This window comes from Haematobia irritans, chromosome 2 (assembly GCF_050003625.1).
Source record: "Haematobia irritans isolate KBUSLIRL chromosome 2, ASM5000362v1, whole genome shotgun sequence".
NCBI lineage: Eukaryota > Metazoa > Arthropoda > Insecta > Diptera > Muscidae > Haematobia > Haematobia irritans.
In genome coordinates this window covers 54052900-54080703 of record NC_134398.1, presented here as the reverse complement: position 1 = coordinate 54080703, position 27804 = coordinate 54052900, and the positions used below count along the sequence as shown (strand labels likewise).

Below are 27804 nucleotides of genomic sequence, written 5' to 3'. Positions count from 1 at the left end.
GGCTAAGGTCAACTTGACTTTAATAATTTAGAAAAAATCTTTAAATTTAATGAAATTGTCTTTAAATTTGTTGTCTTTTTGAATCTTGACTACAAAGCAAAATATCGTTCAAATATAGGACATGTTTTTCAACACTTTATTTTAAAGACGTTTTTACTTAAAACAGCATAATTTCTACTAGAAGTAGAGTCTTAATTTGGAAAATAAAGTCGCCGTTAACTTGTTTTTAAAGGACTTTGATAGCATATGAAGAAAAAAAGCTGAAAAAGCGAAAAATTAAAATTTGTTTCCTAGAAGCAAGTACACAAAACCCGATTTTAAAAGAGAATTGTGTCTTAAAAGTATCCTTACTTGTACTCTCCGCTTCTTTGGCTCGGAATCAATACCAAAATTTTTAAAGTAAAGACAAAATCTTTGGAACCGGTATGCTTTTTTTCAGTGCAATATCAATATTATTATTATTATTATTATTATGGCAAATAAAGAATTTTTATAATTTGTATACCCACCACCATAGAATGGTGACGGGGGTATAATAAGTTTGTCATTCCGTTTGTAACACATCGAAATATCGATTTCCGACTATAAGTATATAAGTATATATATTCTTGATCAGGGAGAAATTCTAAGACGATATAACGATGTCGGTCTGCCTGTCTGGCTGGCTGTCTGTCTGTTGTAATCACGCTACAGTCTTCAATAATGAAGCAATCGTGCTGAAATTTTGCACAAACTCGTCTTTTGTTTTGGTATGGTCCCCATATAATCCTACCTCACGATTTGGGGTTTTGGGCTTATAGAAACAGCAGTTTTTATCCAATTTGCCTGAAATTGAAAATCTAGAGGTACTTGAGGACCATCAAAAGGTGTGCCGAAAATGGTCCGTATCGTTCCATGTTTTGGTATAGCCCCCATATAGAACGATCTCCCGATTTTACATCTTGCGTTTATAGAATCCGTAGTTTATATAATTTGCCTGAAATTGGAAATTTATAGGTATTTTAGGTCCATAAAGAGGTGTGCCACAAATGGTGAATATCGGTCCATGTTTTGGTATAGCCCCCATAAGAACGATCTCCCGATTTAACTCCTTGGGTTTCTAGAAACCGTAGTTTTTATCCGATTTGCTTGAAATTGTAAATATTCTGGTATTTTAGGCTCACATAAATGTGTATCGGATTAAGTTTTTATTGGTCCATTTGGTAATGCCTCCATATGGACCGACTTCACTTCTTGAGGGCGCACTGATCATGAAAATTGCTTGAAACTCAATGTAAAATTTCCAGATTATACTTCTCGGGTGAAAATCTACAGATTTAAGATTTCAAATCAAAACGTTATTTTATAATTTTCTTGAACACTTACAAGAGATGTTAATGATTCCTCTAAAACTCAAACAAAAATGGTTCTTATAAATCCAGAATCTGATATTGTCCTCATAGGTGAAATCTTTAAATTTATCTTCGGGAAGTGTCCTCAAGTCCTCAAACCCTCCTGAAATTTCAAAGGAAACCCTAATATTTGGTTCATGGTGGTGGGTATTTAAGATTCGGCCCGGCCGAACTTACTGCTGTATATACACAGTCTCACACAAGTTTACATACCCCTGAGTTTTTCACCTCTTAACTAAACCTGTTTCTTGTTGTTGTTTATAACCCACACCAAAAAAATCTTCTTGAAAATTAACAAATAATTTGTTTTTCAAATTAATTTACTAAAACTAAAGGATATATATGTATATTTTTTAAAATTTTATTAGTTAAAGAAAATATACATTTTTTAACCGTATGTAAACTTGTGTGAGACTGTGTACTTGTTTACGTTTTATTTGTACTGGGTGTTTTAACTGAGACAAATTCAACATTGAGACAATATATAAAATAAATTATTCAAAAAGTTTCGGCTTCGATTAATAGGCCTTTTGACGCCGGGGACCGATTCGTGGCCGATTATCGATTTTTGGCCAAATACCGAAGCCGATTTTCCTGGTCCATTTTATATGATATATAGAATGGTATATAGATCCTGAATCTGACATATTGTTAACGACAAGTTACAACGAGAATCTCTCAAAGAAATTATAATATAAGATCCATGATGATGGATATTTATTTGCGGCCGTATAAACTTGTTTTCAGTGTATACTATTTTAAGCTCATATATGTAAAAGAGGTGTGCTCCCCCAAACCTAGTGACTAATTTTCCAACCTCTGTGGTATTGCAATTGTAATGGATAATCATTTATGCATGACAACGTCAATAGCTTAATTTAATAATTAAAATTCTAATGTGAACTCTTTCATTTGCAATATAATGACCATATAACTATTTTTCACAATATCAAGAGATTTGAACAGACCTCAACAAAAATCACCTATTGTCACAGTGTAAATTAATATTACAACAAGAAAGTAATCGAATCGGAGTGAACCAAAAATCAATATTTTTCGGAAAATTCTCGCGGCAGAGTAAATAATGAAAGTTTCTTAAAAAATTCCTCAAATTGATGTTATTTATTTATAAAAATATAAATATTAAAAATGATGTTAAAATCAGCTTTAATTTTTCCACCCGAAAAATTGGAAAAAATTCATGATTTAAGGCGTTTGGTAGAGGGTATGCAATATTTTTGTTAATACTTCATCTGAATAAATAACTTCGGCTTTTGTTGTAAGCTATTTATTGGATTTAATCGCATAGAGCCAATTAATAAACGAAATTACAAGGTTAATATATCATACGATGGAGGGTATGAAAACAGTAATTTGTAAGACCATCGAATTGTTTTATATCCGGAGATGGTGCTATATTGTTAAGTATGCGCGGCATTGATGTCGCATTAATTCTTCAGATGTGCTTCTATTTCAAAATTACGGGTTCCATTTGAAAATTAAGAAAAAACTTTAAAAAAATATTAAAATTTTTTCTGAGTAAAAATTGAGAGATCTAATTTGATAAAATTAGATATGAGTAGAGCCGAAAAATGGTAAGATCTAAACATATCTAATTACTATGGAAATATATATGATCAAATATCAATATTGGTCCAGAACAAATGTCTTAGATATAATTAGATCTGGTCATATATGGAATTATATACATTTATATCTAATTCTATCTCATCATATATGGGTAGATCTGCTTATATCTAACGCGGCCAACTTTGGGATCTAATCATATCTGATTAGATCCCCCAATTTTTTTCATATATTGACTTTGTCATTCCGTTTGTAACACATCGAAATATTGCTCTAAGACCCCATAAAGAATATATATTCTGGGTCGTGGTGAAATTCTGAGTCGATCTAGCCACGTCCGCCGTCCGTCTGTTGAAATCACGCTAACTTCCGAACGAAACAAGCTATCGACTTGAAACTTGGCACAAGTAGTTGTTATTGATGTAGGTCGGATGGTATTGAAAATGGGCCATATCGGTCCACTTTTACGTATAGCCCCCATATAAACGGACCCTCAGATTTGGCTTGCGGAGCCTCTAAGAGAAGCATATTTCATCCGATCCGGCTGAAATTTGGTACATGGAGTTGGTATATGGTATCTAATAACCATGCAAAAATTGGTCAACATCGGTCCACTTTTACGTATAGCGCCCATATAAACAGACCCTCAGATTTGGCTTGCGGAGCCTCTAAGAGAAGCATATTTCATCCGATCTGGCTATTTCATCCGATCTTGGTACATGCAGTTGGTATATGGTCTCTAACAACCATACAAAAATTGGTCCACATAGGTCCATAATTATATATAGCCCCCATATAAACCGATCCCCAGATTTGGCTTGCGGAGCCTCAAAGAGAAGCAAATTTCATTCGATCCGGCTGAAATTTGGTACATGGTATTGTTATATTGTCTCTAACAACCATGCAAAAATTGGTCCACATCGGTTCACAATTATATATAGCCCCCATATAAACCGATCCCCAGATTTGGCTTGCGGAGCCTCGATAGAGAAGCAAATTTCATCCGATCCGAAATTTGGAACATGGTGTTAGTATATGGTCGCTAACAACCGTGTCAGAATTGGTCCATATCGGTGCATAATTATATATAGCCCCCATATAAACCTTTCTCCATATTTGACCTCCGGAGCCTCTTGGAGTAGCAAAATTCATCCGGTTCGGTTCAAATTTGGAAAAAATTGGTCTATAGTTATATATAGACGATCTTCAATCACACAAAAATTGGTCCATATCGGTTCATAATCATATTTGCCACTCGAGCCAAAAATAATCTACCAAAATTTTATTTCTATAGAAAATTTTGTCAAAATGTTATTTCTATAGAAATTTTGTTAAAATTTTATTTCTATAGAAAATTTTGTTAAAATTTCATTTCTATAGAAAATTTTGTCAAAATTTTATTTCTATAGTAAATTTTGTGAAAATTTTGTTTCTATAGAAAATTTTATCAAATTGAAGTGTATATACGTATTTAATCGGTCTTTTTATACCCTCCATCATAGGATGGGGGTATATTAACTTTGTCATTCCGTTTGTAACACATCGAAATATTGCTCTAAGACCCCATAAAGTATATATATTCTGGGTCGTGGTGAAATTCTGAGTCGATCTAAGCATGTCCGTCCGTCCGTCCGTCCGTCCGTCCGTCCGTCCGTCCGTCCATCCGTCCGTCCGTCCGTCTGTTGAAATCACGCTAACTTCTGAACGAAACAAGCTATCGACTTGAAACTTGGCACAAGTAGTTGTTATCGATGTAGGTCGGATGGTATTGAAAATGGGCCATATCGGTCCACTTTTACGTATAGCCCCCATATAAAGGGACCCTCAGATTTGGCTTGTGGAGCCTCTAACAAAAGCATATATCATCCGATCCGGCTGAAATTTGGTATATGGTGTTGGTATATGGTCTCTAACAACCATGCAAAAATTGGTCCACATCGGTCTATAATTATATATAGCCCCCATATAAACCGATCCCCAGATGTGGCTTGCGGAGCCTAAAAGAGAAGCAAATGTCATCCGATCCGGCTGAAATTTGGTACACGGTGTTAGTATATGGTCTCTAACAACCATGCAAAAATTGGTTTACATCGGTCCATAATTATATATAGCCCCCATATAAACCGATCCCCAGATTTGGCTTGTGGAGCCTCTAAGAGAAGCATATTTCATCCGATCCGGCTGAAATTTTGTACATAGTGTTGGTATATGGTCTCTAACAATCATGCAAAAATTGGTCCACATAGGTCCATAATTATATATAGCCCCCATATAAACCGATCCCCAGATTTGGCTTGCGGAGCCTCAAAGAGAAGCAAATTTCATCCGATCCGGCAGAAATTTGGTACATAATGTTGGTATATGGTCTCTAACAACCGTGCAAAAATTGGTTTACATCGGTCCATAATTATGTATAGCCCCCATATAAACCGATCCCCAGATTTGGCTTGTGGAGCCTAAAAGAGAAGCAAATTTCATACGATCCGGCTGAAATTTTGTACATAGTGTTGGTATATGGTCTCTAACAATCATGCATAAATTGGTCCACATCGGTCCATAATTATATATAGCCCCCATATAAACCGATCCCCAGATTTGGCTTGCGGAGCCTCAAAGAGAAGCAAATTTCATACGATCCGGCTGAAATTTTGTACATAGTGTTGGTATATGGTCTCTAACAATCATGCAAAAATTGGTCCACATCGGTCCATAATTATATATAGACCCCATATAAACCGATCTCCAGATTTGGCTTGCGAAGCCTCAAAGAGAAGCAAATTGCATCCGATCCGGTTCAAATTAGGAACGTGGTGTTAGTATATGGTCGCTAACCACCATACCAAAATTGGTCCAATCACACAAAAATTGGTCCATATCGGTTCATAATCATGGTTGCCACTAGAGCCAAAAATAATCTACCAAAATTTTATTTCTATAGAAAATTTTGTTAAAATTTTATTCGGTTCATAATAAAATTTTCATCATTGTCAAAATTTCATTTCTATAGAAAATTTTGTCAAAATTTTATTTCTATAGAAAATGTTGTTCAAATTTTATTCGGTTCATAATCATGGTTGCCACTAGAGCCAAAAATTTTATTTCTATAGAAAATTTTGTCAAAATGTTATTTCTAGAGAAAATTTTGTTAAAATTTTATTCGGTTCATAATAAAATTTTCATCATTGTCAAAATTTTATTTCTATAGAAAATTTTGTCAAAATTTTATTTCTATAGAAAATTTTGTTCAGATTTTATTCGGTTCATAATCATGGTTGCCACTCGAGCCAAAAATAATCTACCAAGATTTTATTTCTATAGAAAATTTTGTCAAAAGTTTATTTCTATAGAAAATTTTGTTAAAATTTTATTTCTGTAGAAATTTTTGTCAAAATTTTCTTTCTATAGAAAATTTTGTCAAAATTTTCATTTCTATAGAAAATTTTGTGAAAATTTTATTTCTATAGAAAATGTTGCTAAAATTTTATTTCTGTAGAAAATTTTGTCAAAATTGTATGTCTACTTTGTCAAACTGAATTATATACGTATTGGATCGATTTTTTTTTTTTTTGATTTAATATATACCACGTATGGACTTACATACAATTTAGAAGATGGTGTTAGGAGGTTTTAAGATACCATGCCATCGGCAAGCGTTACCGCAACTTAAGTAATTCGATTCTGGATGGCAGTGTTTAGAAGAAGTTTCTACGCAATCCATGATGGAGGGTACATAAGCTTCGGCCTGGCCGAACTTACGGCCGTATATACTTGTTTGATTTAATATATACCACGTATGGACTTACTTACAATTTAGAAGACGGTGTTAGGAGGTTGTAAGATACATTGTCATCGACAAGCGTTACCGCAACTCAAGTAATTCGGTTGTGGATGGCAGTGTTTAGAAGAAGTTTCTACGCAATCCATGGTGGAGGGTACATAAGCTTCGGCCTGGCCGAACTTACGGCCCTATGTACTTGTTCTAAATTATTAAAGTCAAGTTGACCTTTGCCCAAAAATTTTTTCTTTCATGTTATGATACACATTTTTAAGTCAAATCACTTAATTATAAGGACAATACGACTTCATTGAAAAGTTTATCGACTTTTGGACAAGGAAAAAAACTTTATATTAGAGAAATGCGTCTTCTATGCTAAGCAAAATTTGCATTCGTATTTTAAAGACATGCAATCTTTGAACTTATGACAATATTTTTTCAGTGTAGTCTTCATAGGTAGAATCTTTAACCCTTCTATGCGTGATGAGGCCCCGCTGGACCTTTTTGATTTTTATTCATACATAACTTTATCTTTTATATGATTTGCAGCATGATTGTTTATGGTATGTTATTAAAGTGTTCTAAGTTGAAAACTTTAAATTTTTATGTGATCGAATCATTAAATTGGTTTTTATAGGTATTTTAAAAAGGTTAGGGCTATTCTGCATGATGAGGTCCAATGGGACCTACTACACTCAAAAAAATTTATTTGGATCCAAAGATGTTGACGTTTCTTTAAGGATTTTGGTATTGATTCCGAGCCAAAGATGCGGCTTCTTTAAAATAAAGGCATTTTTTACGGACCTCCCTGGCTTTAAATCTAGGATCGATAAAATTTAAATTGGCTACAGATCTCATTCACCGAATTTTTTATTAATAAAGGTATTCATGTACAAACAAATTTCACTTTCAAAATCCAAATTACGTCAAATACTTCAAAGTAAAAACTGTTTTCTTAATGCTAAAAAAAACTTTAAATCAAAGATACAAATCCTTAAAATAAGTCTTAGACTATATTTAAAGCTTTTTTATCTTAAATTTAAAAATTCAATATGTCAGTTGAGTTAAAGACGATTTCTTTAAATTAAAAATGTTTTTCTTTATTTTAAGGAGCATTTGCCTTACTTCAAAGATCTACAACTTCAACAGAGGGACGCAAAATTTCATGATTTGTGTCCTAAATTTAATGAAAAAAATCTTTGAAGCAAGGATTATAAACTTTCTCTTAATTAAAATGTCATTATTTTAAAGGATTTTGTCCTTAGCATTGCGTAAATTTCGAGTTCTAAAATTTGAGTTGCATAATCTTCCATATTAGGTCAATATTTTTTTCAGTGTACTAACATAATTACATTAGTGGGTTTCGATCAGTTTAATGTGCAGCGTAAAGATATTGCGATTTTTTTATTTGGAACCATTAATAACACTAACATGCTTTCAGAAAATACTATTATTTAGAAGAATTTGTCATTTTGGTTTCGTTGCTTGGTAGTACATAATTTTATGTCTTCCGTGGATATATCCACTATAGTGAAACTACAAGTGCAAAAAAAGTTATTTGAACTTCATAGAAATCGTGGTCGATCTAAGTTTTTATATTTCTATACATATATATTTCATAAATACAGACCCATCGGCTCCTGGAATTTGGCAAGATGTGCCTCAATTTGGACCAAGTTTGATGCAACCACTATACACATAATACTGCGAACAAAACGAACGCCACTAAAAAATCGTGTTGTTTTTCCTTCAAAAATCCAGTTTGTACAGACCATTCAACTAACAAAACAATATATTGTTGCTTGGTACGTATAAGCATACTTATAGGTACCACGCCTGTGACAAATATCAGGGCCTCTAGAATACTTATCAAAAATTTAAGCATTATCTGTATTTTATTAAAAATTAAAGAAAACTCTATATTTACAAACAAATATCTATGTATGCATTTTATGCATCATAGAAGACTCCACCTACAATAAATAATCGAAAAATATCGTAGGGATAACCTCTCTACCAACCTTTTTTTATTGTAGCTGGTATCATCAAGCTGGTATCGCTTCCGGTGTTATCACATACACATTGCCATATCTAGACATTTTTAACCAGGGGGGCAATAACCCCCCTATCTATACTACAGTAACAATATATAATGGAAAATCATATATAGGTTTTCACATTCTAGGGGGGCTAATTTTTTCTAGAGGGGGCTAAGCCCTCCCCCCAGAGACCTTACTACGCTTATGCACATACACAAAGGTTAAATTTATCTTCGGGAAGCGTACTGGATGAAACTATTAAATAAACTATTATATTTGATTAATGGTGGAGGGTATTTAAGATTCGGCCCGGCTGAAATTACTGCTGTATATACTTGTTTTCTATGAGAAGGTGTAGTTTCGTGAGTTGTATTTAAAAAGAACACCAGGACATTAAATTTTCCTGGTTTTAACAACTTTTTGTGGAAAATTCAAATTATGGAGTATAATTTTTGTTCAATTTTTGCACGACATAGTTCATTCTTGCTATAAAACAGTTTACTTTTTTCTGTGTATTTGGCGCGTTTTTATCTTAAATCTAAAGATTCAATATTTCAGTTATTTTAAATATAAAAATATTTTTTGTTTACTTTAAGGAAAATTATCCTTAGTTGAAAAACATACAACTTTAGAGGAGGAACGCAAATGCTCAAAATGTAATGAAAAAAATTCTGAAGCAAAGATTATAAACTTTCTTTTAATTAAAATTTTTATTTATAAAATTAAAGAAATTTGTCCTTAATATTGTGTAAATTGCGTGTCCTAAAATTTAGGTTGCGTAATCTTTAATACCACATAAATATTTTTTTAAGTGTACATTAAAAGTATATACTTAGGAAGAACTTCCACATTTCTTGGTGAGATATTTTTTAAAAACTAATAGCCAGTTTCTCATCCTGCGATTAACAGGTTGGCTGATAAGTCTCCGATCTAACAAAGAAAAACACATTTTTTTTTTGTCAAAATTAGTTTTTATTATTCAACATAGTTCCCTTCAAAGCGATACAACGATTATAACGACCTTCCAATTTTTAGATACCATTTTGGTAATACACCTTCGGTTTTGCCTCAGTTTCGGCGATCACCTCTTCATTGCAGCCAAATTTTTTCCCTGCGAGCATCCTTTTGAGGTCTGAGAACAAGAAAAAGTCGCTGGGGGCCAGATCTGGAGAATATCTGGGTGGGGAAGCAATTCGAAGCCCAATTCATGAATTTTTGCCATCGTTCTCAATGACTTGTGGCACGGTGCGTTGTCTTGGTGGAGTAACACTTTTTTCTTCTTCATATGGGGCCGTTTTACCGCGATTTCGACCTTCAAACGCTCCAATAACGCCATATAATAGTCACTGTTGATGGTTTTTCCCTTCTCAAGATAATCGATAAAAATTATTCCATGCGCATCCCAAAAAACAGAGGCCATTACGTTGCCAGCGGACTTTTGAGTCTTTCCACGCTTCGGAGACGGTTCACCGGTCGCTGTCCACTCAGCCGACTGTCGATTGGACTCAGGAGTGTAGTGATGGAGCCATGTTTCATCCATTGTCACATAGCGACGGAAAAACTCGGGTGTATTACGAGTTAACAGCTGCAAACACCGCTCAGAACCATCAACACGTTGTTGTTTTTGATCAAATGAGAGCTCGCACGGCACCCATTTTGTACAGAGCTTCCGCATATCCAAATATTGATAAATGATATGACCAACACGTTCCTTTGATATCTTTAAGGCCTCTGCTATCTCGATCAACTTCATTTTACGGTCATTCAAAATCATTTTGTGCATTTCGTCGGTAACCACCTCTTTCGGGCGTTCACTGCGTTCACTGTCCTCCGTGCTCATTTCACCACGCTTGAATTTTACATACCAATCAATTATTTTTTTCACAATAACAAAAGTTGCTTCACAAAAGACGCTCTATCTCACAAACTAATTGACTTACAGACGTCAAATTTTGACACGAATCATTTGATGGTTGGTACTATATAAAAATAATATGCATTTAATACTAGCGACGCCATCTATGTGGCAGACCGGGGTCTTATCAGCCAACCTGTTAATACTTAATCGGACGATAGACCACCTGTTAGTAAAATTTTTGTATGGGATCAGCTGTTTTATCGACACGAGAAATAATAACAAGACATACAGAAACCGGCCCGAAATCATCTAAACTAAACAAGTATATACAGCAGTAAGTTCGGCCGGGCCGAATCTTAAATACCCACCACCATGAATCAAATAGTAGAGTTTCCTTTGAAATTTCAGGGGGGTTTGATGACAGAGCAAGCAGAGCAGTTCAACCAGTACATTTAAAAGATTTTATCTATGAAGACTATATCAGATTCTGGACTTATAAGAACCATTTTTGTTTGAGTTTTCGAGGAATTATTAGCATCTCTTGTAAATGTGCAAGAAAATTATAAAACAACGTCTTGATTTGAAATCTTAAATCTGTAGATTTTCACCCGAGAAGTAAAATCTGAAAATTTTACATTGAGTTTTAATCAATTTTCATGATCAGTGCGCCTTCTATACCCTCAAGAAGTTAAATCAGTCTATATGGAGGCCTTACCAAATGGACTGATAAAAACTTAATCCGATACACGTTTATGTGAGCCTAAAATACCAGAATATTTGCAATTTCAGCAAATCGGATAAAAACTACGGTTTGTAGAAACCCAAGAAGTTAAATCGGGAAATCGTTATTATGGGGGCTATACTAAAACATGGACCGATACTCACCGTTTTCAGACCTCTTTATGGTCCTAAAATAATTCTAGATCTCAAATTTCATGGAAATTGGATAAAAACTACGGTTTCTAGAATCCCAAACAATAAATTCATTTCTTGCACACCTATTTATAGTCCTAAACAACCTCCAACAACTACGGTAATTTGATAAAAACTACGGTTTCTATAAGCACAAGGCCCCAAATCGGGAACTCGGTTTATATGGGGACCATACCAAAACATGGACCGATACTCACCATTTTTGACACACCTCTTTATGGTTTTTAAATACCTCTAGATTTCCAATTTCAGGTAAATTGGATAGGAACTGCGGTTTCTAGAAGCCCAAGAAGTAAAATCGGGAGATCGGTTTATATGGGGGCTATACCAAAACATGGACCGATACTCACAATTTTTGGCACACGTCTTTATGGTCCGAAAATACCTCTTGATTTTCAATTTCAGGCAAATTGGATGAAAACTACGGTTTCTATAAGCCCAAGAAATAAAATCGGGAGATCGGTCTATATGGGGGCTATACCAAAACATGGTCCGATACTATCCATTTTTGACACACCTCTTTATGGTTTTAAAATATCTCTACATTTCAAATTTCAGGTAAATTGGATAGAAACTGCGGTTTCTAGAAGCCCAAGAAGTAAAATCGGGAGATCGGTCTCTATGGGGGCTATACCAAAAAGTGAGCCGATACTCACCATTTTTAGCACACCTCTTTATGGTGCTACCTCTAGATTTTCAATTTCAGGAAAATTGGATAAAAACTACGATTTCTATGAGCCCAATACCCCAAATCGGAAGGTCGGTTTATATGGGGGCTATATCAAAACCTGGGCCGATATAGCCCATCTTCGATCTTAACCTGCCTGCATACAAAAGACGAGTTTGTGCAAAATTTCAGCACGATTGCTTCATTATTGAAGACTGTAGCGTGATTACAACAGACAGACAGCCAGACAGACAGACGGACATTGGTATATCGTCTTAGAATTTCTACCTGATCAAGAATATATATACTTTATATATTCGGAAATCGATGTGTTACAAACGGTACGAGAAACTTACACAGTCTCACACAAGTTTACATACGATTAAAGAATTAGTATTTTATTGAAATAATAAAATATTATAAACTATGCATATAGATGCTTTAATTTTTGTAAAATAATTTGAAAACATAGTATTTGTTAATTTTTAACAATATTTTTTTAGTGTGGTTTATAAAAAACAACAAGAAAGATGTTTGGTTAGTAGGTTAAAAACTCAGGGGTATGTAAACTTGTGTAAGACTGTGTATATACCCCCATCAATATTCTATGGTGGTGGGTATAATAATCTAAAATGTTTGTCTAAATTGTCTTTGCATATGTGGCAAATAGTAATGCCAAGTTTATAACATATTTATCATACATTTACACACCAGCCCGAAAGTATGCTCATAAATATACATTGAATTTTGTTTACCAACTACAATTATAGTATTTGGAACCCATTGGTTATGTCCATTTTGAACCCCTATTTCTAAACCCAATGTGGATTATAAACATGTGGAAGAAATGTGGACCCTAGTTGTATCTATTCCCTGGTGTTGTTCTTCACTAATCACATAGGATTTAATAAAAGGGTGCTTCATAATATCGCACATTATATCTTCATGATTTATACAACACAGGGTAAATACAGAAACCCAAAGAAAATTCTTGAATTCTTGACAATTCCCTTTGACTACACACTATGTTCGAACTTTCGCTTTTTCGAGATTTGTAAATCGCCTTTTCATACGAAAGAACTATAGTGAATCGAGCAAACGACAATTTATCAAAATGCAATCTGGCAACACCGACTCGATTTGCACTGGTGAGATTATCTGGATAGAACACCAGTTCAACAATATTCTGGATAGCGCATACAAATGTTGCATCCGGTACTAAAAGAAAACACATTCAAAAAGTAACCGCAGAACCCCGATTTTCGGTCCCAAAAATGAACATTGTATTCACTTTCGAAGTGGGTACTAAATTCGAGTTTAACCTCTAAAAATGGGTACTAAAATCGCCAATAATTCACAATTACTTTTCTTTAATAATCTATTTTAAAGAATATAAACTTTATGAAGCGTTTTTTGGGCTATTCCCCATCAAGTTATATTAAAATTTGCCTCAAAGAGGTACACAGAAAAAAATATCACCAAAATATTCCCAATTTTAGTTAAAAAATTAATTGAATTTGGAATGAACATCAATTAAAAATTTAATTAAATAAATTAATTGAAATTTGCTAATGAAATCAATTAATTTTTTGATCAAGTATTTTTTGATGCTCAATTAAAACTGTGATTGATACTATCATTTTCGTGATTGATGACATTTCAATTAAACAATTAATTGGATCAATTAATTTTGTGATTGAATCTGAAGAAAAAATTGTGTGTATAATTTTATACATTTTTACTTTTACTTAGTACTCACCTTTAACCCTGCCAGCATTTCAAAGTTCCATTTCATCCTCATCGCTACCACAGACTCGTAAGTGACACTGCAACAATCGCCAACTGTGATAGTATTTTGCCATCACTATTCGCATGAAAGTATTTTGCCATCACTATTGTTACAAGAGCCATTTTATATTTTGTGAAACACCAAGCACAACTAGCTTCTTATAATTTATTTAAATAAAAACGATAATGAAGTGCTGAAAACATAGTTATTTCGCTTAAAATTATGAAAGGTATATTGGTGAACAATTTTTGACTTTCCAAATGGAATAAAGTGATAGTTTTTCAAATATTTTTCCAGACACGCTGCCTCCATTGGGAATAGAAGCACTGGCTGATAGACGCTACAACATGTAACTTGCAACTTGTAACTCAACATCAATCTTTTATTAATGCATAAAAATATGTTAAATGTGATGTGATAGTCGTATAAATGTTATATTTATGAGAATTTATAAATGTTTAATAAAATTAATACACATCTAAACAATCGTGTTTTACTTGACCACAATGATTCTTTTACAACTATCTTAAAATGCACTTTCTCTGATTGTTTGAAGGGGTTCTTATTGGCGTCCTTCTAAAAGTATGCAGAAGGACACCTAATAATTGCACTAATGCGATACTTTTTTGTAGTAACTTGGCGTGGTACAACTTCTCAATAGTGACGGCGCTTTTCCGAGGAGTTTTGGATATCGTATACGACTGTTTTCGACGTAGTGGGGATTCTAAGAAGCGCCCCCAAATTCAAAAAATGTTGGCAGGGAAATAGAAAACACTTTTGTTAAATTGAAGTAACTTATCTTTAATAAGCCTAGAAATTATTTAATCTTATGAAAATCGATGATTTTTATGAATTGCTTATTTTAATTACAAATTTGTTATATACTTTTCAGACTCACCCAATTTGAACGTGGGCAAAGACGATGCCTTCCTTTCGAAGTTTCTTTCAAGTAAAAACTGGCATGTTGAACGAGCATATGTAGCATTACATCATTATTACGATTTCAAGGCAGAAAATCCCGAATGGGTAGCTCATCACCCTATAGATCATTTTCATGATGAATTCCTAGAAGTTTGTGCAAGATTCATTATGCCCAAGCCCGATAAAGAAGGAAGACCAATTTTGATTATCAAGCTAGTTGATGCTTTTGAAAAATATCCCAATTATCTCATCGATAGTGTTGAAATGGATGATATAATTTTCGATTCATTGCTACTCCTTCCCCAGACTCAGGATAATGGTATAACAATTATTGTTGACATGACCGGGTAAATTAAATATACAAATATTTTTGGAATGAAATCAATGAATAACACTGTTCCATCTCCTATTATAGATTCAGCAGAAATTTTTTAGCATACATATCACCTCGTATCACACGTCTGGTACATCGAAAGGAAAAAGTTTTGCCATTTTCGAAACGATACATCCATTTTATAGTTGGCGGCACCTTCATTAGCATCCTTTCTACATTTCTACTACCTCTTCTACTAAAAGATTTCAAAGAAAATGTAAGTCTATTTCAAGCGCACAAGTCGTTCTTAACAAAGTACGGAATTTTTAGCAATAAAAGCCGGTATTATGATAGTGTTTTACAGGTAAAAATCTACAATTTTCACAATTACTTTTCTTTACTATTTATGTTATTTTGAAGAATTTATAAGAATAATATTATTTTCAAATAATAGCCCATACACATTAGGCTCAAAATCTAGTAAAAGTAGATTTCAAATCTCTTTTTTTGTAAGGCAAATGACAGTTGAAATCTACTTAAAGTGGATTTTGGTATATGAGGTATAACTTTATTGTTTTCTTCTACTAGCGAAACACGAACTTAGTACCTTAGGTTAGGTTAAGTTAAAGTGGCAGCCCGATTTGAGTCCGGCTCACTTCGACTATTCAGTCCATTGTGATACCACATTAACTAAAACTAGGGCTGTCATTCGGGATCGAAAAATTGTTATAAATTAAGCCAAATCAGTTTAATTCAATTTTATTAACAAAAGAACATACACCCATAGAAAAATTATTACCATGCGGGCTCAAATCGATACCGTACGTTATTGATAGTTAGCCAACCCCGTATGGTACATGGATGAAAAAGACTGTTTTTCATATGTTTGACTATAAACATTATATGTTTGGAACACAAATTTTTAAACACAATATTTTTGAGTGCAAGCATATAATGTTCATAAACTAGCATAACATGTTTGGGACATATATGTTAATATGTTAGAACATATTATGTTTGGGACATAAAATGTTTGTAAATATAATATGCTTGGATGCAAACATATATTAATTTAGAAATAGCCTATAAACATATATGTGTTTAGTAGCTTGGAGCGCTATTTAACAGGGAGCGATATTGAATTAAGTTGGTGGTTGTTGCTTGTTATTACAAAATTAACATTTTATTTTTCCTTGGGCAATTGATCAGCTACTTCTTTGATCCTTACAAACTGTGTGGTCCGCTGTTCGAATCCCCGTCCGGCAAAAGGTAAAATTAAAATAAAAAAAATCATAAAATTGAATAATTTCTTCTACAATGTTTGTATTACAGAAAAAGGTGCTAAGAACTAAAAAATCTCGTGGAAGTGAGAAAGATGTAGGGGAATATACAATTGGGCAGAAACAAAATTTTGAGCATTCAGGTCGAAAACCTATGTTGTTAGCACCTATATTACCTGTTTATTTTCATAATTCATTATGATTGTAAATATATAAATAAATAAATAAAATTTTGAGCACAATATTGTTTGGGAGAATTTTTTTTAAGCATATAATATTTTTGGGTGCAAAATGCTTCCAAACATATTATATGTTCACATAATAACATATTGTTTTTTGGAAGACAACATTATTGAATTTGGATGCAAAAATACAAAATGTTTGGAACTTAGACTACCCAAACATATATTGTTTAGACCAATATGCTTTCAAACATATTATATATTGGAAGAGATCAAACATATAAATGTTTGGGCAATACCCAAAAATGTATATGCTTGAAGCAAAATATGTTTGGGAGTATATGTTACAGAAGCGATTTTATGTGAGCGTGTACAATATCAATACCGAATGGTACAGGCGGTACACAAAGCATGAAAGTACCATTCGGTATTATGAAAGTACCAATGTGGTATTGAAAATAAAACCTAAGCGGTATTGATGTAAAGGGTGATTCTTTTGAAGTTAGGATTTTCATGCATTAGTATTTGACAGATCACGTGGGATTTCAGACATGGTGTCAAAGAGAAAGATGCTCAGTATGCTTTGACATTTCATCATGAATAGACTTACGATCTGCCACAACGTCGAATTTTCAGTGAATGGGCCCTAGAAAAGTTGGCAGAAAATCCGCTTTTTTATCGACAAATTTTGTTCAGCGATGAGGCTCATTTCTGGTTGAATGGCTACGTAAATAAGCAAAATTGCCGCATTTGGAGTGAAGAGCAACCAGAAGCCGTTCAAGAACTGCCCATGCATCCCGAAAAATGCACTGTTTGGTGTGGTTTGTACGCTGGTGGAATCATTGGATCGTATTTTTTCAAAGATGCTGTTGGACGCAACGTTACGGTGAATGGCGATCGCTATCGTTCGATGCTAACAAACTTTTTGTTGCCAAAAATGGAAGAACTGAACTTGGTTGACATGTGGTTTCAACAAGATGGCGCTACATGCCACACAGCTCGCGATTCTATGGCCATTTTGAGGGAAAACTTCGGAGAACAATTCATCTCAAGAAATGGACCGGTAAGTTGGCCACCAAGATCATGCGATTTGACGCCTTTAGACTATTTTTTGTGGGGCTACGTCAAGTCTAAAGTCTACAGAAATAAGCCAGCAACTATTCCAGCTTTGGAAGACAACATTTCCGAAGAAATTCGGGCTATTCCGGCCGAAATGCTCGAAAAAGTTGCCCAAAATTGGACTTTCCGAATGGACCACCTAAGACGCAGCCGCGGTCAACATTTAAATGAAATTATCTTCAAAAAGTAAATGTCATGGACCAATCTAACGTTTCAAATAAAGAACCGATGAGATTTTGCAAATTTTATGCGTTTTTTTTAAAAAAAAAAAGTTATCAAGCTCTTAACAAATCACCCTTTATAATCAGTGCGGTATTACCAAATAATACCTAAATGGTATTGGTTTAATAATATTTAGTTTAATAAAACACACGTAAAATGTCTTTGTTACGTACTTCATTTAATACATAACATACATACAAAAACCTAATCATTTCTCCATGCAAATTTTTCTCCCAATTCAGCTCCATGTCGCAATTCAGGCACTGCATCCCTCAAGTCGTCTGTTGTTGTATTTAGAAGGTTTTTGTATGTCAGTTGCGCATTTAATTAAAGGATGATCGAATTAGAAAACATAAATAACGCTATAAAATATTATACTTACCTATACTTCGCTATATTCACTGAATTTATTTAATGTTCGTCATCTTATCCCAAACTATTGTTATTTACAAGCCGCATGAGAAAACAAGTGAGTAATGTAGAAAATCGGGCGGGGCCGACTATATCATACCCGCATTAGGAGCTATAATTTATTTTGCACCAAAAGAGTTAGTATTGAGTCCATTATTAAAAAAGAGGAAATCGGTCAATTAGTTGTGGGTAATAAATCCAAATTTCTGCAAATAGGGCAATAGATTTATGTAAGAGCTACATGTAAGTCTAAATATGATCAGCTAGTACATCCAAATTTGAATAACATAGGTTAATAAATAAGAGTATTATGGCCAAATATGACAAAATCGAGCGATGCATATATATGGGACCTATATACACGGATGAAAAAGACCGTTTTTCATATGTTTGGCTATAAACATTATATGTTTGGAACACAAATTTTTAAACACAATATTTTTGAGTGCAAGCATATAATGTTCATAAACTAGCATAACATGTTTGGGACATATATGTTAATATGTTAGAACATATTATGTTTGGGACATAAAATGTTTGTAAATATAATATGCTTGGATGCAAACATATATTAATTTAGAAATAGCCTATAAACATATATGTGTTTAGTAGCTTGGAGCGCTATTTAACAGGGAGCGATATTGAATTAAGTTGGTGGTTGTTGCTTGTTATTACAAAATTAACATTTTATTTTTCCTTGGGCAATTGATCAGCTACTTCTTTGATCCTTACAAACTGTGTGGTCCGCTGTTCGAATCCCCGTCCGGCAAAAGGTAAAATTAAAATAAAAAAAAATTAATAATTTCTTCTACAATGTTTGTATTACAGAAAAAGGTGCTAAGAACTAAAAAATCTCGTGGAAGTGAGAAAGATGTAGGGGAATATACAATTAGGCAGAAACAAAATTTTGAGCATTCAGGTCGAAAACCTATGTTGTTAGCACCTATATTACCTGTTTATTTTCGTAATTGATTATGGTTGTAAATATATAAATAAATAAATAAAATTTTGAGCACAATATTGTTTGGGAGAATTTTTTTAAGCATATAATATTTTTGGGTGCAAAGTGCTTCCAAACATATTATATGTTCACATAATAACATATTGTTTTTTGGAAGACAACATTATTGAATTTGGATGCAAAAATACAAAATGTTTGGAACTTAGACTACCCAAACATATATTGTTTAGACCAATGTGCTTTCAAACATATTATATATTGGAAGAGATCAAACATATAAATGTTTGGGCAATACCCAAAAATGTATATGCTTGAAGCAAAATATGTTTGGGAGTATATGTTACAGAAGCGATTTTTGTGAGGGTGTATAAATCTGAACCAATTTGTATAATATGTTGCAGGTATGATTGATACCACAGAAGGTCACTTTGTGTAAAATTTGAGTACGATCAGTTAATAAATGAGGCCCCTATGGTCAAGATAAGGTTATTAGGGGCAAATTTTTAAAAATCGGGCGATACATATATATGGGAGCTATATCTAAATTTAAACCGATTTCGATGAAATTTTGCACTTACACACGGATGAAAAAGACTGTTTTTCATATGTTTGGCTATAAACATTATATGTTTGGAACACAAATTTTTAAACACAATATTTTTGAGTGCAAGCATATAATGTTCATAAACTAGCATAACATGTTTGGGACATATATGTTAATATGTTAGAACATATTATGTTTGGGACATAAAATGTTTGTAAATATAATATGCTTGGATGCAAACATATATTAATTTAGAAATAGCCTATAAACATATATGTGTTTAGTAGCTTGGAGCGCTATTTAACAGGGAGCGATATTGAATTAAGTTGGTGGTTGTTGCATGTTATTACAAAATTAAAATTTTATTTTTCCTTTGGCAATTGATCAGCTACTTCTTTGATCCTTACAAACTGTGTGGTCCGCTGTTCGAATCCCCGTCCGGCAAAAGGTAAAATTAAAATAAAAAAAATCATACAATTGAATAATTTCTTCTACAATGTTTGTATTACAGAAAAAGGTGCTAAGAACTAAAAAATCTCGTGGAAGTGAGAAAGATGTGGGGGAATATACAATTGGGCAGAAACAAAATTTTGAGCATTCAGGTCGAAAACCTATGTTGTTAGCACCTATATTACCTGTTTATTTTCATAATTCATTATGATTGTAAATATATAAATAAATTAATAAAATTTTGAGCACAATATTGTTTGGGAGAATTTTTTTAAGCATATAATATTTTTGGGTGCAAAATGCTTCCAAACATATTATATGTTCACATAAAAACATATTGGTTTTTGGAAGACAACATTATTGAATTTGTATGCAAAAATACAAAATGTTTGGAAATTGACTACCCAAACATATATTGTTTAGACCAATATGCTTTCAAATATATTATATATTGGAAGAGATCAAACATATAAATGTTTGGGCAATAGCCAAAAATGTATATGCTTGAAGCAAAATATGTTTGGGAGTATATGTTACAGAAGCGATTTTTTGTGAGCGTGCAGTTAGTGCTATAGAAGATTACCTAGGTTACGATCGGTTGATAAATAAGGGTTTTACGGCCAAATTTGGCAAAATCGGGCGATACATATATATGGGAGCTATATCTAAATCTAAACTGATTTCGATGAAATTTCGCACATACAGTTAGAGCTATAGAAGATTACATTTAGCCAACTTTGAATACGATCGGTTGATAAATAAGGGTTTTACGGCCAAATTTGACCAAATCGAGCGATACATATATGTATATGGGAGCTATATCTAAATCTGAACCGATTTCGATGACATTGCGCACATACAGTTAGAGGTATAGAAGATTATATTTAGCCAGCTTTGAGTACTCTCAGTTGATAAATAAGGGTTTTACGGCCAAATTTGGCAAAATCGGGACGATACATATATATGGGAACTATATCTATATCTGAACCGATTTCGATTATTTTTGGCACATATTGTCAGTACCATAAAAGATTAGAGTTTGAGTAAGATTGCTTAGTAAATAAGGTTTTTATGGCCAAATTTGGGAAAATCGGGCGATACGTATATATGGGAGCTATATCTAAATCTGAACCGATTTCGATGAAATTTTGCAGACTTAAAGGGTGTTGAAAAAGTTTACTATGTGCAAAATTTGATGACGATCGGTTTGTAAAAAAGCGCAACGTGACTCCATTTGTCGAAATCGGGCGATATATCTAAATTTGATCCGATTTCTGCCAAATTCAATAGCGCTCGTCCTTGTGCCCAAGAAACACCCTGTACCAAATTTCATCTAAATCGGTTAATAATTGCGACCGGAATCCTGTGAACAACAAATACATGGACAGACGAACGGACGGACACCAAGCGCTAGATCGACTCAGGAGGTGATTCTGAGTCGATCGGTATATATTTAATGGGATCTAAAATCAATATTTCTGGTAGGCACATTTTTTGGCCGATCAAACTTATTATACCCTGACCACTATGTGGTTTAGGGTATAATAAAAACAAACTTATTCCTGTAAAGTCTTGCCGAAATCTAGAGGAACAAGAAACTGCGCATCAATTGATTTAATTTATCTGCTTTATATATTATTAATAAAGTAAAAGTGGATATTAAGTTCGAGTTTAGCCGCTAAAATCGTCATTTTTTCACGATTACTTTTCTTTAATAATCCATTTTAAGGAATACAAACTTTGTGAAAATTCGCTTTGGGCTATTCCCCATCAAGTTATAATAAAATTTGCAACAAATATGTATAATTTTATCCCCATTTTTGCTGATTTAGTTTTCACTTTAGCGGTTAAACTCGAACTTAGTACTCACCCTAACCACGAAAATTTGAACGCGAAAAGTGAACATAGTATTTACCTTAACGTGGGTATTAAGTTCGAGTTTAGCCGAAGTAGGTGACAGTCATGAGGAAAGATTCTCTAATGTCGTACAGTTAATGTAAGCGTTGGAAAGGATATAATTACCTTATAGGATATAGGATTTAGAACCACTTTGTAACAGCAATTGTTCTTTTTTATAAATGTTTTCATTCTATTAAACTTTTAGCAGGCATTGAGCCATTAGGTTAGGTTAGGTTAGGTGGCAGCCCGATGTATCGGCTCACTTAGACTATTCAGTCCATTGTGATACCACATTGGTGAACTTCTTTCTTATCACTGAGTGCTGCCCGATTCCATGTTAAGCTCAATGACAAGGGACCTCCTTTTTATAGCCGAGTCCGAACGTTCCACTTTGCAGTGAAACCACTTAGAGAAGCTTTGTAACCCTCAAAAATGTCACCAGCATTACTGAGGTAGGATAATCCACCGCTGAAAAACTTTTGGTGTTCGGTCGAAGCAGGAATCGAACCCACGACCTTGTGTATGCAAGGCGGGCATGCTAACCATTGCACCACGGTGACATTGAGCCATTGATTTATTTTAACCCCCATATTCCTAAAATTTAATGTAAACTTTAAACCTACTATAACCGTACAAGTTCCTTCGATAAAGGCCGGTATGCACCTCTAGCGAAAAATTTCATTCCCATAAGAAATGCATTGCTATTTATGCTAACGAACGGTAGCGTTCAATTTCGTAAGCTGATACGCACCTCTAATGAAAATAACAGGGTTGTCAAAAGCATATTTTGGCAGCAAACATTTAATTTATTACAATCATTGTGTGCGTAAAAGTTTTAAAAGGTCTGTAAATAATAAACAATTTATTTGAGGAATATTTGGAACATATATTAACAATTTTTAAAAGCGATTAGCTGGTTTAAAATTTGTGTACACAGCCCTGTTTTTTTTGTTGTAGACTTAAATAAATTTTTGCTACCGAAAATTTCGCTAGAGGTTCATACCGGCCTTAAAGTGTCAGAAAATTATTATGAATATAAGGCCGGTATGCACCTCTAACGAAAAATTTCATTCCCATAAGAAATGCATTGCTATTTATGCTAACGAAATTTTCGGTAGCGTTCAATTTCGTAAGCTGGTACGCACCTCTAATGAAAATAACAGGGTTGTCAAAAGTATATTTTTGGCAGCAAACAATTAATTTATTACAATCATTGTGTGCGTAAAAGTTTTAAAAGGTCTGTAAATAATAAACAATTTATTTGAGGAATATTTGGAACATATATTAACAATTTTTAAAAGCGATTAGCTGGTTTAAAATTTGTGTACACAGCCCTGTTTTTTTGTTGTAGACTTAAATAAATTTTTGCTACCGAAAATTTCGCTAGAGGTGCATACCGGCCTATAGGCATAAAACTACAGTTTTACACGGCAGTATAGAGGATTTTGAAAGAGATTTTATTGAAATTCTCTACGATCCAACTGATATTTACCTATTGAAAATCATCTGAAATTTATAAGAATTTCCCAAAATTCTCTTTTGCGAGGATTTCGTGCCTAGTGTAAGCCACGTCTGAGCGGTAGCCATCGCCGACAAAAATAGGTCTGCTTCAATCGCCGCTTTCATCACATCCACATCGAAATGAAATATTAATACTAAAAATGCAAAATACATACATATTTCTTTTTATTTTCAGGCTTTTCGTCACGATGGAAAAAATTTCGACAAACTTCGATCAATGATAGGCTATGATAATCTACCGAACGTATATGGTGGCCCCGACTGTAATACATTGGATGTGAATCTTTTATGGAATTACATTGAGAAACATGCTGATTATTTGTTCAAATTACAAAGTTATCATAAAAAGAAACGATATTAAAAATTACAGAAACAGATTTGATTAAATAAACACAAATTCCCAGTTATTACACGTGTACGCTTTGTATGTGAGTTATAAGAATTTTTCGTGGGCAAACATGATCTTAGTACTGGGCTTTATGGCCGATATTATGTTGGGTTTTTGAATTGAATTTTTTTCACGATTGCTCTTTTTTAATCAAGGCATATTAATTAAAGGTAAAGTCACGAGCAAACGTGTGTACACCCCATGATATTTAGAAAGTCAAACTAAAATGGCAGGTCACTTAATTTGACATTTTTTGTATGTGTAGTGTTGTTGTATTGTAATATTTATGTACACAAAGAATGTAAACAAACCTACTAAACGTAAACAAAGCCTTTGACAAGATGAATGTCGATATTAGTCACCTGATTGCATGACTTTACCTCTTTAATATACCTTGTTTTTTTAATAAATAAAACTATAAATGAAAACAAGAATTTTACTGTTCAAACCTGACAAAATCTATATTTACAAGAACGTACACATCAATTGAGTAAAATTGTCCGCTTTAATATTAATTATTTTAATAAAGTAATCACACAAATTTCTCGGTTTCGCACAGCCCTTGAAGTGGGTACTATGTTCGGTTTCTGCACAGCTTATTTCCACAGTTACTTTTTTGAATCGATTACTTTCGTACTACAAAATGTGACGCCATCAAAACTTTGAAACTTTTCCATCCATGATTTGAAAAGGTTTTAATAAAATATAATCGTCTTCCTACATATTTTGAACTTCTACAGCCTATTGCTCATATCCGAAACGAACAGTTTTGTTCGACTGAATCCAAAAAACTACTGATTTTCCTTAATGAATTCAGATGTTTTTGGCTTCTTAGTCGAACGAAAGCATTCGTCTCGGATATGAGAAATTGGCTGTTAGTGTTTTGGTGAAAGAACAGAACACGAGTTTAGCCGCTAAAATCGCCATTTTTTCACGATTACTTTTCTTTAATAATACTTTTTAAGAAATACAAACTTTATGAAAACTTGCTTTGGGCTATTCCCCATCAAGTTATAATAAAATCTGCAACAAATATGTATAATTGTATGCCTTTTTTAGTGATTTCGTTTTCACTTTAGTGAAAAAACTCGAACTTAATACCCACCTTAAAGGTGGGTATTAAGTTCAAGTTTAAGGTGAGTACTATGTTCGGGTTTTTCACCAAAACACTAAATTAAAGTAGAAATATATTTATGAAGACGATTATATTTTGATCGAGTCTTGCCAAATAATGGATGGAAATGATCCAAGGAATTGATTGCAAATAATTTTATATTTCTAAATTAGTTAATTAAAAAAAGTAACCGTGAAAACAAGCTGGTTTTCAGCTTGAAAACTGAACATAGTACTCAGCTTAAGCCGCTAAAATCGTCATTTTTTCACGATTACTTTTCTTTAATAATCCATTTTAAGGAATACAAACTTTGTGAAAATTTGCTATGGGATATTCCCCATCAAGTTATAATGAAATCTGCAACAAATATGTATAATTTTATTACTTTTTTCTGATTTAGTTTTCACTTTAGTAAAAATTAGCGGCTAAACTCGAACTTAATACTCACCTTAAGATGTAACACTGTTCTCTTTTGCAGATGTGAGTAGAAATAACTTCATAGGCCAAAAGTATGTCTCTATATTTAATTGGTCTATGATAGCTTTGCTATCAATGTTTTTCTATAAATATCAGCTGGCTCGTAGAGGATTTCAACAAAATCTCATACAAAATCCCCATACACTGCCTTGTCCAACTGTGGTTTTAGTACTAAAATAGCTTTTTGCAACCTTTTTTTTTTTTATTTGCATTTTTTAAATGAAAAACATATTTTTTTTAAATTGAAGAATGTTAAATTTTGAGCAATATATAAAAAATTATATTTTTCCGCATGTTCCAAGATGTTTACAACTCTTAATTTCTTTTTATTTGCATTTTAATGTGACGAACCAAACCCTGCCAAAATTTTTTAATTTGGCGGCGCTTCTGAGAATCCCCACCACGTCGAAAACAGTCTATACGATATCCAAAACTCGTCGGAAAAGTGACGTTACAATTGAGAAGTTGTACCACGCCAAGTTACTACAAAAAAGTTTCGCATGAGTGCAATTATTAGGTGCCTTTTTAGATTGAGTTTCCATATGGATAATTTTCAAAAGAGAACTTTAGCTTTAAAAAAAGAGAACATTTTAACTAAAAAAGAGTTTACAATAAAAAAAATTCTTTATTAAATAATTAATAATTTTATTGACGTTAAAATAAAAATAATAATAGTTTCTAATGATAGAAAAAACGAAATAAATATATATTAAAACAACCCTGCCAGCATTTCAAAGTTCCATTTCATCCTCATCGCTACCACAGACTCGTAAATGTCACCACAACCATCGCGAACTGTGATGGGGGAAGTATATCAAAAAGTACAAAATGTACATGAAAGTATTTTGCCATCACTACTGTTAGAAGAGCCATTTTATTTTTTGTGAAACGCCAAGCGCAACCAGCTTGTTATATTTTATTTAAATAAAAACGAAAATAAAGTTCTGAAAACATAGATATTACGCTTAAAATTGTGAAAGGTATATGGTGAACAATTTTTGAATTTCCAAATGGAATAAAGTGATAGTTTTTCAAATATTTTTCCGGACACGCTGCCTCCATTGGGAATAATAGTATTGGCTGATAGACGCTACAACATTTAACTTACAACTTGTAACTCAACATCAATCTCTTATTAATGCATAAAAATGTGTTAAATGTGATGTGATAGTCGTATAAATGTTATATTTATGAGAATTTATAAATGTTTCATAAAATTAATAAACATATAAACAATCGTGTTTTACTTGACCACAATGATTATTTTACAACTATCTTAAAATGCAGTTGGTCTGATTGTTTGAAGGGGCTCTTATTGGCGTCCTTCTAAATGTATTCAGAAGGGCTCCTAATAATTGCACTCATGCGATACTTTTTTGTAGTAACTTTGCGTGGTACAACTTCTCAATAGTGACGGCGCTTTTCCGAGGAGTTTTGGATATCGTATACGACTGTTTTCGACGTAGTGGGGATTCTCAGAAACGCCCCCAAATTCAAAAAATGTTGGCAGGGAATAAAAAACAAAAAGAATCACATTTTCTTAAAAAATAAACAGAATAAATTCAAAAATACGCTGTCAAAAATAAAACGCACATGTACCTATGATCTCGCCCACAATTGACGACGACAACGTATTGGCGTATTTACGTCGTACGTTCAATTACATCTATTTCTAATTTTTACGCAGTACGTCTAAACGTCGCAATTGTGTTCCGGCCTTTAATTTGTCAACAGATTTAACCCAGTAAACAATTAGTGGCGAACAATTGTGGCAAATTCCTACTAAATAAAAAAAAAGAGATGTAATGGACAGCCTATTTTCAGATAAATTTAGAACGACGCCAATAAGAACCCCTTCAAACTATCAGAAAAAGTGAATATTAAGGTACACCCAAAGAAATTTGTTAGTAGGGACAGCAGAAAAGTCTGCTGAAAAAGGGACAACAGTCACTGTTTGCTGAAA

At 33.3% G+C, this 27804-nt stretch overlaps 1 protein-coding gene across 1 annotated transcript; it reads left to right on the top strand.

Moving 5' to 3' along the window:
• Positions 1–2354: 2354 nt before the first annotated feature.
• Positions 2355–24269, top strand: LOC142224384 (alpha-tocopherol transfer protein). The gene is made up of 4 exons (XM_075294164.1): positions 2355–2616; positions 14932–15307; positions 15376–15550; positions 24038–24269. Exons 1-4 carry the CDS (start codon positions 2541–2543, stop codon positions 24221–24223), a joined length of 813 nt encoding a protein of 270 aa, XP_075150279.1. The 5' UTR covers positions 2355–2540; the 3' UTR covers positions 24224–24269.
• The last annotated feature ends 3535 nt before the right edge of the window (positions 24270–27804 follow it).